Consider the following 16,150-nt stretch of genomic DNA (forward strand, 5'->3'; position numbering starts at 1 on the left):
GTGCTGTCTTGTTTCTGTGGCTGGCTTGTTCAGGTTCCTCTTTAAGTCTGTAGACAATAACCTGATATATTAGAGAGCCTCTGCGCTTTGGCTATTTCATTCCCTCCGTGTCCAGTTTCTGAGTATGCCTTGCTGTGTGTTGACTTATTTGTTAAATTAATCATGTGGGAAGCAGATGTTTTAGTGCTGCATTACAGTACAAAGAGAATAATATCTTCATCAAGGGTTGCATATCCTGAAAGGCAAAAAGCCAGGTTAAGAATTTAATTGCACAGGCTTTGCATTGATGTTTCCTGTGCATTTGTTGGTAGTTACGGCAACCAGTGGCTTCATTGACAAAGTGTGTTACCTTCTCTTATGACTTTTATCAAAGGGTCTAAGAAATTATCAATTTCCACTTGTGACAGTGAGCCATTTTTTTTATCAGTAGGCATGTGTGAAGTACAAAAACCTATACTTATAAGAAAGGTAACTGTTACAAATTGATGTTGTATGCCTCGTATTCAAAAGCGCCTCCAGGTTCCTAGCTATAAGCTTTCTGCAGACCTATCTCTGATGATCCATACTTATCTTTCCATTTAGCTTTGTGTCTTAGGGTATACATGACTGTAGGATACATGGGCATCCTCTCTGAGCTACACACTGTATCAGACACCTTCCTCTGTCCTCTTATGAAAAGGCTTGGAAATTCTCTTTTCCTCCTCTCGCTGCCAGAAAGTATGAGAAGTATATTCATAGTTTCTGGCCTGCTTATTTTTTCTGCTTCAGTTTGTTTAGAATTGGCTCTGTTTTTTCAATGCATTAAAATGTTTGCACCCAGTAAGTACTGAACAGTTTTAGTTTAAATTTAAATTTTGGACAGTAGATACCTAGTATTGATGACCTTTACTACTCTGTCCCCATGTCCTTCTTTCCTTCACTCTCACCCAATTCCTTATTTTATCCCTTTTCAGAGACTCATTTCAATAGAAATGGCCTTGCTGTTTGGAAGCTATGAAGATTATACTCTTATTTCTTTTTTTTTTTCTGTTGCTAAGTAAGAGTAAAGGACCATTTTCATATTCCAGACTTGAGAGAACTTTAACAAATAGATTGAGAATAAAAAAGCAAGCTTGCTGTTGAGAAAGCTGTTATTAATGGTTACCTCTGGATGGATTCTGTGCCTGTTCATCAGGCAAGGTCTCTTTATCATCTTGGGTTGCAGCAGCTGTGATCCACTTAAGATCAGAAAAGTCAGATCTTCTTGCAGCTGTCTTCTGGGGCATGCAGGTAATAACTTTTCCTGGCATTAAGTAAATTATGTGGTTATCTTATGGACTGTCTTGCAACAGTGAGTCTCCTGTTTAGCATACATATTGTATGTTGCTGCTTCAAGGTTGTCCCTTCTAGTGTGACTCTATCAGTTATATTCCTTAACAGTAGACAAGAAGGTTTTAATTCTCCAGGTCCTATGTTAGATTTGGTAATGCAGCCTCAAAGAGTGAAGGGTGTTCTTTTGGATCTTTTAAGAATTTTCTGAAATGGATGCTTATCAACAGGCTAAGAGCCTAGACATTGTCAAGGAGTTTAGCCTCTGAATATTATGAGTCTACATAAAAATATTAGATTTTTTCAGGATTGTTGGGTTGGTACAAATGGCGTTCTGTAAGATCTCTATCAGTTTCATGCAACTTTTGAAGTCAACTTTGGGCTAACAGGGAAGTCTGAGCTGTACTGCCTGTTAGCTTAGCATGAGTCTGAATAAACCCATGGTCATGTACTTCTGGTGGGTGCAACTCTTCAGAACAACTCTATTATCTGGTCTTCTACATACCAGGTACAGGAGTTCATACTAGGTTTCACACTGACATCAGCTTTTCAAAGAACCACAGTTACTATGCATCTATAAATAATTGATTCTTTCTGCCCTACTCCTCACTTCCCCCATATTTAAAGCTCAATATTTGGTATTGCTGCTTAGGATTCCAAAGTAGCATTCAGTAGTTTTCATAGAGCTTCATATTAGGTCTAATCCTTGGAAAGCAGAAAAGATTGCAGGTTGCTGTGTTGATTGAGTCCATCGTTGCATACAGACAGCGCACAGACCTGCCTGTCTTGATTTCTCTTAATGTCTCTAATTAGGGCTACATCAGCCTCTACATTAGTCACTGTGATGTTTTCCAGATGGTTGACAGCCAAGTGATAATTTTGTATTACTGCTTTTAGAGCTGTGGCCTGACGAGATGCCATGTACTTTATACATGCTGAAGCATAATATGCACTTGTTTCGAAGGCATCAGTAAGATACTCAAACATATTGGTATACATAAGTGATATATATAAGTTTAAACATTTAGAAGCTTTAAATCTTGCTGTGTTAGTCACTGAACAAACTTAAATGATAGTTCTACTTCAAATCTTTTGCTAGCAGGCCAGTCTAATTTGAAGAACAGAACAGTAATGTGAAAATTGAGCTTGCAAGATAAACTACTTCTTGCCTTGTCTGAAGTTGGCTTATTTATTGTATAACTTGTCTATTGCTTTGTAATATACCTTGGTGTGTATTCAACTTAAGAACTGGTGTTTCGGAGGTCTCTGGAAACAGTCTTGTTTAGATTTGGGCTAACCAGTGTTGATTTTCAGTTCCTTTGCTTTGATCCCACCAACTTCTTAAACTCCTTTTATCCCTTTTGTGAAACTACCAGCTGCCCAGGGTTCTAAGTTTGCTATGTCAGGGTGGAGTGTTATTCATCTGGTACATATCTGATCTATGTGGGGCTGTCAATGGATCTGTTGGCAAGACAATAAAAGTGATGTAGGGTGTATGTTTGCGGAATGCATTCTGAAAGAACTTTTGTCTCTTAGATCTTTCTTAATGACAAATAATGTAGTTTGATTCAGAGTTCAGGCCATTCTTCCTTATAACCTGCAGAATATCAGGAATTTTGTGTAAAAAAAAAAAAAAAAAAAAAAAAAATTTAAAAATCCTGAAACGGTGACTGACAACTGCAGGTGATTTTTAGTAGTATGCCTAGGTGCCCTTCTGTAAAGAGTGTTCTGTTAGTAAGCTCTTCACATTGAAGTAACAGAGAGAGCCCCTTGGGATATTGCAATAACAAGGACTATATAATGAACTCTCTTGCCTTCATTGGGATGCATCTCTGTTTCCACGCAGCATCTGCAGTGATAATGGCTCTGGCATAGAGAACATGGACACTTCCCTTTCCAAGAAAACTGCAAGCTACATGCAAACTACTATGTCTGTTGGAAGCCCAACCAAATTGGTATCTTCAGCTTAAGTTGGTAGTTTTTATTAAAATCCACACATCTTAGTCAAATCCTGATGAAATTAAGGTAGTTTTTACATTTGTCTCGCACTCTGCAGTCACTTAGAACTTTGTTAGATACGAAGTATTTGGGTCAAAATAATACCTGTTGTATGTTTGACCTGTTTAAATTTTCTTGAGAAAATTCTCTTAGCCAGAAAATGTCTTTGTTAACTATTTTGGAAACTTAATTGTTGCTATTCAAATAGAAGATGAAATTGGTGTAACTCTGAAGGCAACTGTCCAGGGAGGCTGCATGTGAACTAATGGTTTGGGAAGAGTCAGGGTCAAGCAAAGATGGCTAAGGTGACGGCTAGGACCAGATACTCTATTTGCTGATCTGCTTCTCAGACATATTTTTGAAGTCAACTGGGAATTCTCCTTTGTGAATGCTGTGTAAGGTTAAGAATGCTGAAAAAATCATATCCTAAAAGTTATGAACGTAAGCATCCAGAACTAGAGTATACATTGTGTCTTTGTTTCTCTATCTTTAAGTCCATATTTGGGAAAAAAAATATCCTTTAGGTATTTTTCTTCTGAGCTTTTTAAATGTTAACCTTAATGAAGTTTTCTACTCAGAATTCTATTCCTTCTCATTATCACTATTTCTAAGGTCTTACGATTGAAGTTGCTAAATCTGTTTCTGATTGATAGTGGATACTTGTATACTAATGAAACTCATTGTAGTTTTATCTACTATACAAGTTGTTTCTGTCTGAGGTCTAACAAAGAATAATAGAAATGCTCTTCTGCAGAGCTTCTTTGCTTTTTCTTTGAATTGGAGAGCTTGCTTTGATGAAGGGTGCTCACTGTAGCTCTGAGCACCAAGGGAACTACTGGTGACTCACTACCACTTTTCCTGCTGTTCTGCAAGGATTGGAATAATTTCCAAGTCTCACCTGTGATTTCTAGCCTCCCAAGGTGGCTGAACAGGTTTGTCATGAAGGATTAGAGCCTGGAAAGATGTCCTTTAAAGTTCTGACTTTGTTGTTGTTTTGTTTGATGTTGTGGTGGTGTTTTTTTGTTTGGTTTTGTTTGGGGTCCGTCCCCGTCCCCCCCACTGAAGCCATTAATTCTGCTGTGTTTTATTGTCCTTCACTATTGACTCTAGTGCCTTTACTTTGGAGATTTCCTGGTTAGGAGGATTAAACTGACATCTTTCCAGTTGGCTTTGCTTCTTGTTGGAGTCCCTAATAGTAGAAATGCAAGCATTCAGTTTTGTCTCAACTCCTCTGTAGCTTGCATCTTTCTTAAAGAGCAGAAGAGCTGTCATTCCTCAGGCCTTGAATCAATTTTGGAAGTCTATTTTGTAGGTGAAAGCAATTTAATTATTCAAATTATTTACTAGGGTGTGTGAGGGAAACATGCAAAATTTCTTTTTCAGAGGAGCAGTTAGTTTCTCTGCATTTTTTTCAGAGTTACCATTGTGTTTGTTGTTTGAGACAGTGGATTTACATAAGGCAAGGCTACAATATATCAAAGCCCTTTTACATGCGGATAGTTTTCTAATGCTGATTATAAAGTTATATTTTGTTCTGCATTAAGATTTGGTTTAATATGTGAACTGCAAAAGCAGGAAAAAAACATTTCAACGCTCTTTGCCAGTACATAAATAATGAAAAATCAGTTCACAAGAGCTCTGAGAGACAACTGTAGCACTCAAAAAATATTTTGCATCTTGCATCTATTTTGTAGATTCAGTGTATATAAGAATAGTATTAGCATGTTAGTTTTACAGTAGGGACAAAATGTGTATTAAAGTGTCTATTGAATTCTTATTTACAAAGCTTGCTTGGGTTTTTTGACTCCTTTATGAAACATTGTCAGTTGTATGGTATACAGTATGACATGTATGTAATGTCTTAAATAAAAGCTCAGTTTACATATTGGTACTGAATTGAAGAATTAAGTGGAGGTTTACTTTCTTTGCTTAGGAATTGATTTCCTGTAGTTTTCATTTAGGTCCTGTCACTGGAGTCTCAGATTCTTGTCCTTAAAAGCTTCTGACAGTCAGGTACTCATAGTGCTGTAGTACCATAAAAGTTGTGAAAATGGGATGCCTTCTTTTGACAGCTCTACAATTCAGTTTAAAACATACGACTTTTAAACATGGGGAGGCAGGGGACAAAGTAGTAAGAGAAAAGTGAGGGTAAAAATAGTCTCTCTGTGTGTACGTGAACTTATGTCAAGTTTCTGGAATGCAACTGAAACATGAGACACTGTGGGATGTAGTGGAAGGGAGAGCTGAGCAAATGTTCAAAAGCTGTAAAGGTGTGGTCTGGCTGGGACTGAAGGCATTTATCAGCTGCTGTAATAACTGGAGAAGTTTAAAATTTCTCCTTTGAGGTGAAGGAGGAGTTGGCTTCACAGGGAGCGTTCTATCTACCTAATGTGCTGGTTGGCCAGGACAGCATCCTCCTATATTGCTGCGTTTTGGGGGTTTTGTCCTCTGTTTTGCTCCCTGTCATGTGAAACAAGTGAAGGGATGATGGCAGGATGATTTAGGGATTTCACTGTGATTTCAAGAAGGCAGGTCTGTGAGTGTTGGTGAATTTAAGCTGGCCCAATTAATATTTATTTATTTTGAAAGTGAATAGCTGCTGCTAGCTTAGCTCCTGAACTGGTTTAATACAGGGTCAATCAAGTGTTAGTGCTGGAACAAATAAGAGGGCTGAAGACAGGCTGTGGCAGGACCGCCCTAGTTCAATTTATGCAGTTGTGAAACTGTAGATTGAAAGAAAGGAGTTACTTTACCTGCAGGCACTTGTAAAATACATTTTGGAAAATCACAGTAGAATTATTAAAGATGGAAAAATAGTAGGAGAGAGTGGAATCAATCTGGAAAGCCTAAAGTGAAGGTTGCTCGGAAGATGTTAATGCTGCTTATGTTAATAATAAGTGGTATTCCTTAGTCATGTAGATGTCAGCAGTATTCTACATCTTACAAATAACATGCCAACGCAGAATAAGAAACTGCAGGAATTATTTTGAAGTTGTGTGGACAAGACCTCTTATCAAAGCTGGTTTTATTTAATTGCAGATTTTTTTGTTACTCTCTCCTTTTGCCATAATTAGTCTTGTCTTTTTGTGAAAAAGCTATTTCAAAAGTAGTGAGCTGCACAGAAGAAAAACCCCAACAAACAAAAAAATATCAACAGAATATACTTCTGAATTGGAGAAAAGAAGAAGGGAAAAAAAGATCATGACTTTTTTTTTCTCACCGTAGACTTGCATTTTAGTACTTTTGTGTTAGACATTTGGTGAGATAGAGCTTGAATATCTGTGGCTAATGAACTGGCACTCTCACTGAAATACTCCTATTCTTAAATCTCATTGGAGTATAATAGTAAAAATATTCACAAGGAAGACTGTATAGCACAGTAAATGTGAAGTACTACAGATTAAATAGAAACTACATGCTTGTAAAAAAGTAATTTGCAATATTGAAATAATGTAATAAAGCTTAGGTGATTTAACAACTCAGGGTAATTTGTTATTTGTCTAGTCAGTCTTCCTCTCCATAATTATTTTTTAGCTTCTTCAGAAAACTGTTTCTTATCTAGATTATATCCCCCTTTCATCACCCCCCTGTTAGAGACTTCTGCCTGCTTCAAGTGGTGTATTTCCAAAGCTTGATGTTACCAGGAGAGATTTGGAAAATACTCCTTTTTGTTGCTATTAAATTAAATTGTTGAATTAAATTTCAATAGTCTTGGGAGCATTTTGAAAGTACATTTACGTAGACAGACAATTCTTTAATTGAAACTGTGGTAAGGAAGGTCTTCTAGAAGTATAAGGTATTGATTATGGAATAGCTTTGGCTGCTGTTTGTCCAGTGAGTGTGTAACCCATTGAGAAGTTTGTCACAGGTATCTCTTTCTGCCTGTGTAAGAAGTTTCTACTTGTTTCTTTCTTGGCACAGCTTGGGGTTCTGGCTCTTCCGAAGTTCAAGCAGCTTCTGTTTTAACTCTGGAGATCTTCCAAGTCATTGTCTGGCATTTTGGTCAATATCTGTAGAAGAACTGTATAGTACTCTGTGGAGGCAGTAGTGCTTTGAGTAGAACAGAGTATTGGTATTTTAGGATTGTGCAAGTACCTTTGAGTGGCAGGGTTGGTTTTCCGTAATTCAGCATAAAACGGTGTCTCATGCGTGAATGTTATAAACTTGGGCTCAGTAAGATTTCTTCATCCGGATTTGTAAATAATACAGTCTGGGTTGCCTTTCTTGATCATTAGAGTAATTCTTGTCCTTGAAATTCAGTCTGGCCAATAGCTTGTCCAGTGGCGGGTCATGTCAGCAAGGAGGTGTTCTGTGGGTTAAAGAACAGCTACAATAGGATAGTGATTTTTGACAGTACTTTAATACTGTAGCCTTTGAGCCATAAATACAGAGTATGGCTCATCTTGTAAAATGATACTGGCATTCCTACTTTAAGGTTTAGGGCCTGGTATGTAGAAATCATTCCCTGTTTGGAACTGCCGTAGTTTGTGCATGTGACAGTGAAAAGACATTTCCTTGTAGTAAATTGAATTTGGGTTCTGCCTTAATTTTTTCAGAATCTGTATTAATAATAGCACACTTTGTAAGTAGTGCTTTCTTGAGAATCTCAGGAGAAGACCTGATTTTAAAGTTCAGTTACAGGATGTGTTAAAATTGGGATAATTCATAGGCTGATTCACAACTGCTATGCTGGCATAGGCTTCTTGGGGAGTAGAGCTTTTTATTTTCTAAGGAAGGAAGCTTTGTGCTTAGCAGAAACTGGGATTCAGAATGACTGCGTGTGAGTTTTATTACTGTGACTCCCTTAGCATGTATGTGATCATACAGCAAAAGCATTGGTTGAATGCAAAATATATTGGGGGGAACCAGGGGAAGTTATTAAAAAACCCTGCCTAGTAATTCTTTGCTTATGTGTCTTTTAAGTATTTATTTACTTTTGATCCCTTCTTATAAGGATAGTGGTGAAAGGGAAACCAAATACCTTTAAGATAACAAACAAGGTAGCATATTGCAGCATAGATCAGGCCAGATTCGTGATTTTCTGGCACTTCAGGTTTCTATATGTGAATGGGACAAAAGTGAAAGACAGAAGTGAAAAAGTGAATGACTTTTCATAACTTCTGTAAATGTCATTTGCAAAGATGAATGATGAAAGTGAAAACCATCCATTTGTGCATTAACAGAAAGTTACCAGTCATCACTGAGCTTGTTCTGCCAGGCACTTTTTCCCCCCCCTCGGGGATGCTTAGGCTGTATATACAAACTGCAAATTATCTGGCTAGTCTTCTTACCCTTTAATTAAAAGTGTAATCTGTAATTAGCAAAGGAGAAGCTCTTGATCTTTAATCTTGCAAAGATGCCATCTGAACTGCTGGACTTCCATCCGCCCCCTTTTTTGTTGTTGGTTTTTTTTTTTTTTTTTTATGTGTACCATAAATTCAGATTCTTGCTTTGTGTCTTCTGTTTCCTTCTTTTGAAGGTGAAAAAAGGTTCTCAAAGAAGAAAGGCTTATGTTGTAGAAAGTAGCAGGCTTCTTCTGGAATGTGTAGCATAGCAAATATAGTGGAGACATGAAAACAATTTTCATATTTAAACCTGAACCATTTCCGAACCTTTGATCAAAAATTACTGGTAAAATCTAGTGAATCTTTCCAGTGAAAGTGGTGTGGTTTAGACTCTTTAGTTCTTGTTAGCTTCTTTGACATGGGTGAATAACTCTTTGATGCTGGTAAATGTTCTTTCTAAAAATAGATTTGGAACTGAAAAGTATTCAGTGACTCTTGAGTCAGGCTCATGTTAAGTCAGTGGGAAATCATTCTGTCTGCTCTAACGGGGTTTGGCTTAACCTCATGTCACTGTGCATTAGCTAAGCCTCAGCTACTACCATACAGGAATTTGCCAAAGAAGAAATGTTTTCTTTTCTTTTTAAATGAAACAGTTTGCACAATTTTTGTTTCTATCATCGTTTGATAAGTCAATCTTAGTTGTTATACATTTGAAATAAATACTGATCCTGCAATGTCTTAAGCTTTTGGGAGTTTTTTTTAATTTAATGTCAGAAGACATTAAAAATGTCAGTAGCTGAATGAGGACTTGAAGACTCAGTCCAGCCCCTGACTATTTCACAGAAAGGGGAGGAACTGTTTCAGTTTGATATTTTCAATTAGTCTCTTTAGAAATTGGGAGTTATGTCTTGCTAAAAAAAAAAATATAATTGTTCAGTGGAAGAAGCTTCTAGCATGTCTAGGAAGGAACTGGGATGTTAGATATGTGGACTCTGATAAGGGGAAAAAATGTGGCAACTTAATAATTTGCTGGACACAGAAACAAAATGGGTTTGAAAATATTAGCTGGAATTTCAGATTGTCATTTCTGCCCCACTTTTAGTGTAAATGGATGCAATATCTGAAAAATATAAAAAAAAAATAATGATTTTCTTAGTATATGTTCTGCTGAGCTGTGCTTGGCTAACATTTTTCTCATCTGTTTTATAGGTTTTGTAAAAGACACCGGATTAAGTCAAATTCAAATGTTCCATGTGTCCCAAAAGACTTGTTGATGATGTCAGAATTAGTTCTTCCACAGTTCATCTTTAGTCTTATTCAGCACTTAAGAGAGGGGTATAATGAGCCTGGTATGTTTTCAATTTTCATGTGTCTAGTGTATCTTACCATGCTGCTATCTCTTGCTTTGCAGTCTGTGAAGAAACAGTACATGAATACTGTATAGAATGCATGAATGCTATCTGTAGTTAATAGTACTTAATTTTGTACCTCTTTTCCTAACAAAGTTACTGCCTGGCTAGGTCATTTGATCTTTGTTCTCTGCTGAAGAGCTTCTTAAATACTTTAAAGGTTACCAAGCATTGTGTTGAGCTCTTCAAGGAAATTAAATTGGGATTAATTTGAAACTTGTACATGTGGATTTTAGAGCATTATTAGCACAATTTATTTTTTGGTGGTCATAGCTGTTCTGCCTTGTGAAGGTCTTGATCAAATTACATTACATTTACACCAAAAGTTCTTGTTGTGTGGTTTTCAGCTCTTGATCTGCCATCAGAGAAAGACCTTCATAAAATCCTCCAGGTTTTGGAGCCTCATGTTTCCTTTCTAGAAGACTTGACCAAAATGGGAGGAGCAATGCGATCAGTTCTTACCCAGGTTTTGACTAGCCAACAGTTCTACAAAGATCTTAGCTCTGGTATGTTTGTGTTATTTCTAATAACTAAATTTTCAAGTTATGGAGAATTTAAGGACATAAATTTTATTTATCAGTTTCTGCATGTTTTTATTTGACATCTCAAAACCCAGAAAAATGCATGTTTTTACGGATACTTTTGTTGTTGATAGAAGGGGGGTGGGCTTCAGGAGCAACTAGAAACATTTGTTATTAAGAGCAAACCTCTTATCTTCTGTGTCCCAGATAACTGTATAAACATACTTAATTTCAAAAGAGTTCTTATAATGAAGTTGTTATCTTTAAAGTGAGGTGAACGTGGCAGCTTAGATCCTCCAAATAAGGCATATCAAGCTTATTCAAAGTGGAATATGTCTAACTTATTTTGGGATCTGCTCTCACAGAGGTTACAGGAGGAGACCTGAATGGCAAAAGGCCATAGTGTGTCCTGTACTTCTGTGCAATGCTTTTTTATTTTTCTTTTCTTCCTTAAACCTCCTCCCTCCTCCCAATTATATATTGCATCCTGTACCAAATCATAATGAATCTGAAAAAATTGGGCAGTCACTATTAACTCCATACCACCTAGTATAAATTAACTCCATCTTACTTTGTTGGAATTAGAAAGTGTCTTTTTTTGAGTACTTTGCATACTTCCTTTGCATACTTCCTTTGCATAGGTAAGAAACAAATAGTAATTACTGTAGATTTAAGTTGCTGTAACTGGCTTGGGCAGCAGGTAGTTGTAGAACAGGCAATTGCCAAGTCATTATTTGGAAGGAGAAACGCTTGGGAATGCTGCCTCAGGGACAGTTGTCTGTATTCTGTTTCCTTCCTCTTTTTCTCTCTTGTTTAATGATATTTCATTGAGAGAAATTTAATGACTTCTCTTTTCCTATATGCAATGAATTTCCTGAGATAGAAAAGTGGAGAGGCAATGGGAAGTAAGGCATTCTTATCTGGACTTCTGGAATGGAGAATATGTGTGCAGGAGTAGGTACAGTTTCTGGGTAGGGAAAGGAAAGAAAGGGATTTTAGAGCAAAACATGTCCTTTTGGCTTCAAATGCAAAAGGGGCACAGCTAGAAAGATGCCATCATCTTTTTCATGTTTTCTTTTCCTTCAACAATTGGCAGAATTTGCTCTTCTAAAGTTTATTTTTTCCTTCTGTAACAAACGTGTTGAGGTTTTTTGGTCCATTTCTTTGTGGAAAATTTTATATCCTGAGTGTTCAGTGTGACTTTGCTTCATCAAACAGTTGCAATTATGTTACCTTTATGAATAGTCTTTGTTAATTGCAGCTGTCAGAACTTGAACTTTGAAAGAAAAATTCCAAATATTAGAAATCATACCTGGTGTGTTACCATTACTGTTTTTTTTTTTGTTTTTTTTTCCCCATGAGAAATTGTAGATCCCTGTCCTTTCGGTCCAAAACCAACCAAATCCTTTTTTTGCTTTAGTGTTAATGATGGCAGTGCTGATAAAACAGAAATGAAGTACATCATTTAGAAGAAAACACTGTGTTGGAGGGCAAAAACTGTGGAGGTTTCTTGTCTTTTAGATTTCAGTTCATTAGTTGAAAAAACTTCTTAGCTTTTACATCTCATAATTATACAGCTTATTAAAACATTGTGGACCATTTTTTAACTTGCTTTTATTGAATATAGAATATACGAACCAAGTAGCTGTTGTACATTAATGCTGTTTTACGTATGTATTTAAGGTGTTGGAGAGAATGCATGTGCAAAGAAAAGTCATGAAAAGTACCTCATTGCTTTGAAAGGCTCTGGACTGGCATTTCCTGAGGATAAAATTGCATGTGGTATGCAGGAACAAGGAGCTGGAACTAGCACATTAGCAGTTCAAGGTTTGTGTAGAAAAATATATTAAGAGAAGATTTTACTATTGTTGCTTTTGATATAAATTGTTTAGTTTATTGAAACAAACAAAACAAAAACAGCAAACAACCCAAACCAAATCTTAATAAAGCTTAAGGAATTACCTGCTATTTAGTGCACCATCAAATTACAGGACTCATTTTAATTCTGTCAACAAAGCTAAACATGTTAACTTTTTGTTGCTAATATACTAAGCATCATTTCCCAATCATAGCATTAGTGGAATTTGAGTAGGCAAGATGAAATTGCTCATAGTGGAATTTTGTCACGGCAACTGAGTTAAGCCCCCTATTCTTACAAAAGTGCTGTGGATTTTTTTTTTTTTTTTTAATCACTGAAGGCCATCAGAGTTTTCTGTAATTTCTGAAAGAACACATCTTTGTTAACTCAGTATGTTGAAGTTTGCATTGGTTTTGTATTGGTTGGAAATCTTACTCCAACTTCTCAGTCCACTGCTGTGTATCTTTTAAAAAAAGTTAATGTAGTGTTCATTTCATACTGGCTCATTAAATATCATAAACTCTTTTCAGTTTAAGACTTACAAAAGGAATATCTGAATTTTTTTATTTCAAAAGGTTTAGCAGGTGCTACAGCAACATCAGGACAAGGGGATTCTTCAGATGAGGTGAGACTGTTTTTAAAGACTATAATGAACTGCAATGGAGTATTAAATGGAGAGAATGCTTGCAGCCATATCCCACAAACCTTAACTCTTCCATCTACCACATATTCTCTCCATTTTAATAATTAGGAATAAATGAGATATAAAGGAATAGATCTTATGCCTTTGATTTACTAAGGATCTTTTGAAAAATCCTTATTTTTGCTAATACTATTTCAGTTTAATATGTGTATGTAATGTAGAAGAAACTTGTTTAGGTAGTTCAAAAATCACTATCAAGTAAATTGGGCTTGATTAAAGCTAACTTACAGCGTGTGATGCTGTGAATGGTGTTAGCAATTTTTGGCACTTGAGAATCCAGCTGAACTGGTGATAGCAGCAGTGAGAATTTCTCTGTAGATAAATTCCCATGTGTAGACTTGACCTTACTTAACAAACACATTGAGTGGGAGTGAAAAGGAGGGAATCTCCCTTAAGATTGAGCTGTAATAAATATATGAAGTTTAAGGAGGGAAGTTTAATTCAGGTAGAGTTACTGTATCAATTTATTAAGTTTGGTTTTTTTCCCTACTATTTAAAACCCAATTTCAACTAGTAAGTCTTAGCATCCGTTCTTGTAGAACAATATAACAAACTTTAAATAATGTAAAGTATAGTTTTTGTAGGATCTTTGCTTATGTTGAATTCTGTGTGAGCAAGTATTGAAGTAAAACCAATTGTTTGTGTCTGTCTAAAGCAGTTGTATGACTTATTTGCCTCTGTCACGAGCACAACAGCATCTGTTACGCTTTCTGCAGTGCTATTTATAATTTGGCATTTTTCAGAGTATTGCTTGCTGTTTTTTCACCATCACTTGACAAACAAACAAACAAACCCAAACAAACCCCAAACCAACCACAAAAGATTGTTGACTATCCCTTATAAGGACCATGAAAGAAGGTGGCAATTCAAGTTAATGTTAATAACCTCATGTAGTATTTTCAGAGAAACTTTCAATGGCTCAGCATGCTTCTCTGTATTTTACTCCTATAAGTGATGAGGAGAGAGGAATAAACTGAAGTTGTTCAGAGTCTGAAGAGAGACTGGATATTGCTGATGTTTCTTTTGTGACTACAGGAGGGAGGTGGCAACAGGTGTATTTTGGGGAGAATATTTTTTTTTACAGGGCAAATACTTTTTTTCTAGGAAAAGATATTTTAAGAATAAATAAAGGGAGGAATTACAGCAACTGTGTTATAACTTGCTAGTTAAAGATACCTGTTGTGTAGAGATTTTTCTTTCTGATCTCTAGGATATAAAGGTATTTTATTATGTTACTGCAGATGTGGGTTTTCTAGATTGAAATCCTGCATATATTCACATACCTGGAATCAATTTTAAGATGTTAATTAAATTATACATTGTAAAGAAGCACAAGAGCCTATTTTGAAATCTGTATTTAGAAAATTTTTAAAAGTAATTACGAAGTAACATAGCGCTAAAACATTAAGCACTCAAAAAATTAGGTGTTTCTTAGTATTTTCACTTCTGAATTTTCTTTTCATGTCTTCAATAAAATCTCATTGATACAATATGGGATCCAGTTAGAAATAATGTCAACCCTTGGTGGCATCTCTGGAGAAAGTGAATTTTTTATTTTACAGTATTTTTTCTAATAATGGTCTGCTTGACAAATATGAATTGCTGAAAGTAAATCCAGTCCTTTCATCCAAAAGCCAAAACAGAACAGTGCAGGTGGGAGGCTGAAATGCTGATGAGAAAAATGATGTTACTAGAGAAAGGAGAAAAAAGTTACTTTGTTTTGACTTCTCTTCCTCTACCCTGAACTCCCCTGTAAGTTACAAAGCGCATATAAAGCTTTTGTAATGCCTTACTGTACTCTCTTACAGCAGAGTAAAACTGTGTTCTAATTAAAAAGTGTGGCAAGAGTCTGCTTTTAACTGGATTTTCTTCCTCTGGTATTTAAGATGAATTTAGAAAGGTTAATATTATTTTCTTACCAAGTAAGTCTTAAAAGTAGCATTGCTTCACAGAAGAAAGGCTAGATTACCAAATGTATATAGGCTACAAATTAGAGCAGTGCTTCTGCAGGGTACTAAACAGCTTGAAAAGTTTTGCATAGTTTGATATTTAGTTTCACTTCCACAATAGTAGATAGTTCTAAGATAAAAATAAATCTGAAGGATTGATTTATCCTGAGATTGTTAGAGGTTGTTCCTCCCCCACCAGTAGTATAGGCTTACTTGCGCTCTATTTCTTAAATAGTTTGTGTTACATCCTGTAGTATTTTGTAGAGAACTTGCTATTAATTTCTTTTGTTAGCTTTTCTTTCTCATATTTTCCTTTTGTGCAAAAGGAGAAAAGAAGTCCTGTCTAAACCTGTCCTCCTACTTAAGAAATGTTTACGTTCCGAGGAATCACTTTTACTACAGTGACAAATAAACCTTTTTTTGATATGTCTTTTTGGCTGCCCTTGTAGTTTACTCAGCACTGAATGCTGTATTACTCAGTTAATATACTTGTTGGCTCCAATTGCTGTTTAATGTAATCATACAAAAATCAATGTATGATATATAATATTTGAAGTTTATTATTTGTGTTTACAACAGATATGGCGCAACATATTGTTAAATATTGTTGGCATATTGTTAAATATTATGTTAAGTAAACCTACATAGATCTTTGCTGTTATGCAGGTATATTTAGACAGCATTGTCCAATGGGTAAAAATAAGGTGTTTTGCTTACCTATTCTCTTACTCTTTATCCTTGGGCTTGTCAGACACTATGTGACCTAGCACTCTCAATCTCAATGCTGTCAAAACTCCTGCACTGACATTAAGATGTAATCCTACCTTACTTAAGCAATGGAAGCCAACTGTCTAACATTATGGAGGGGAAAAAAAGAGTTATCAAGAAAGCATTTCTCATAAGTCACTCAATTTCTCTTCTTTTTATTGAAATCACTTCAAAAGTTGTGATAAAGACTTAGATGTTTACATTTTTCTCCTACTGCATTTTATTTGCCAGAGCAGTGATGTTGGAGGCTAGAATCAAACACATTAATCACAAATTGTATACACAAATGCACTGTTTTCTGGTTAAGGCCCATCTAGCAATTCTCTGGATTAACTGAGGCTGCTGAAGCAG

General features: G+C 35.9%; 1 protein-coding gene across 8 annotated transcripts in view; it reads left to right on the top strand.

Moving 5' to 3' along the window:
• UBR3 (ubiquitin protein ligase E3 component n-recognin 3) overlaps nt 1-16,150 on the top strand; it is a 109,061-nt gene that overhangs the window by 4,321 nt on the left and 88,590 nt on the right. For 6 of the 8 annotated variants that reach the window (XM_057423729.1, XM_057423720.1, XM_057423721.1 and 3 more), the window contains exons 2-5: nt 9,801-9,940; nt 10,348-10,506; nt 12,205-12,348; nt 12,955-13,004. In XM_057423729.1, the coding sequence (XP_057279712.1) occupies nt 9,801-9,940; nt 10,348-10,506; nt 12,205-12,348; nt 12,955-13,004 (493 nt within the window). Of the gene's footprint in view, nt 1-9,800; nt 9,941-10,347; nt 10,507-12,204; nt 12,349-12,954; nt 13,005-16,150 lie in introns of those variants that run through there. The other 2 variants (XM_057423725.1, XM_057423727.1) reach the window with 2 other exon arrangements.

Source organism: Pezoporus wallicus, unplaced genomic scaffold, assembly GCF_028554395.1.
Source record: "Pezoporus wallicus isolate ANWC-B61680 ecotype Strahan unplaced genomic scaffold, APGP_CSIRO_Pwel_v1 contig_1181, whole genome shotgun sequence".
NCBI lineage: Eukaryota > Metazoa > Chordata > Aves > Psittaciformes > Psittacidae > Pezoporus > Pezoporus wallicus.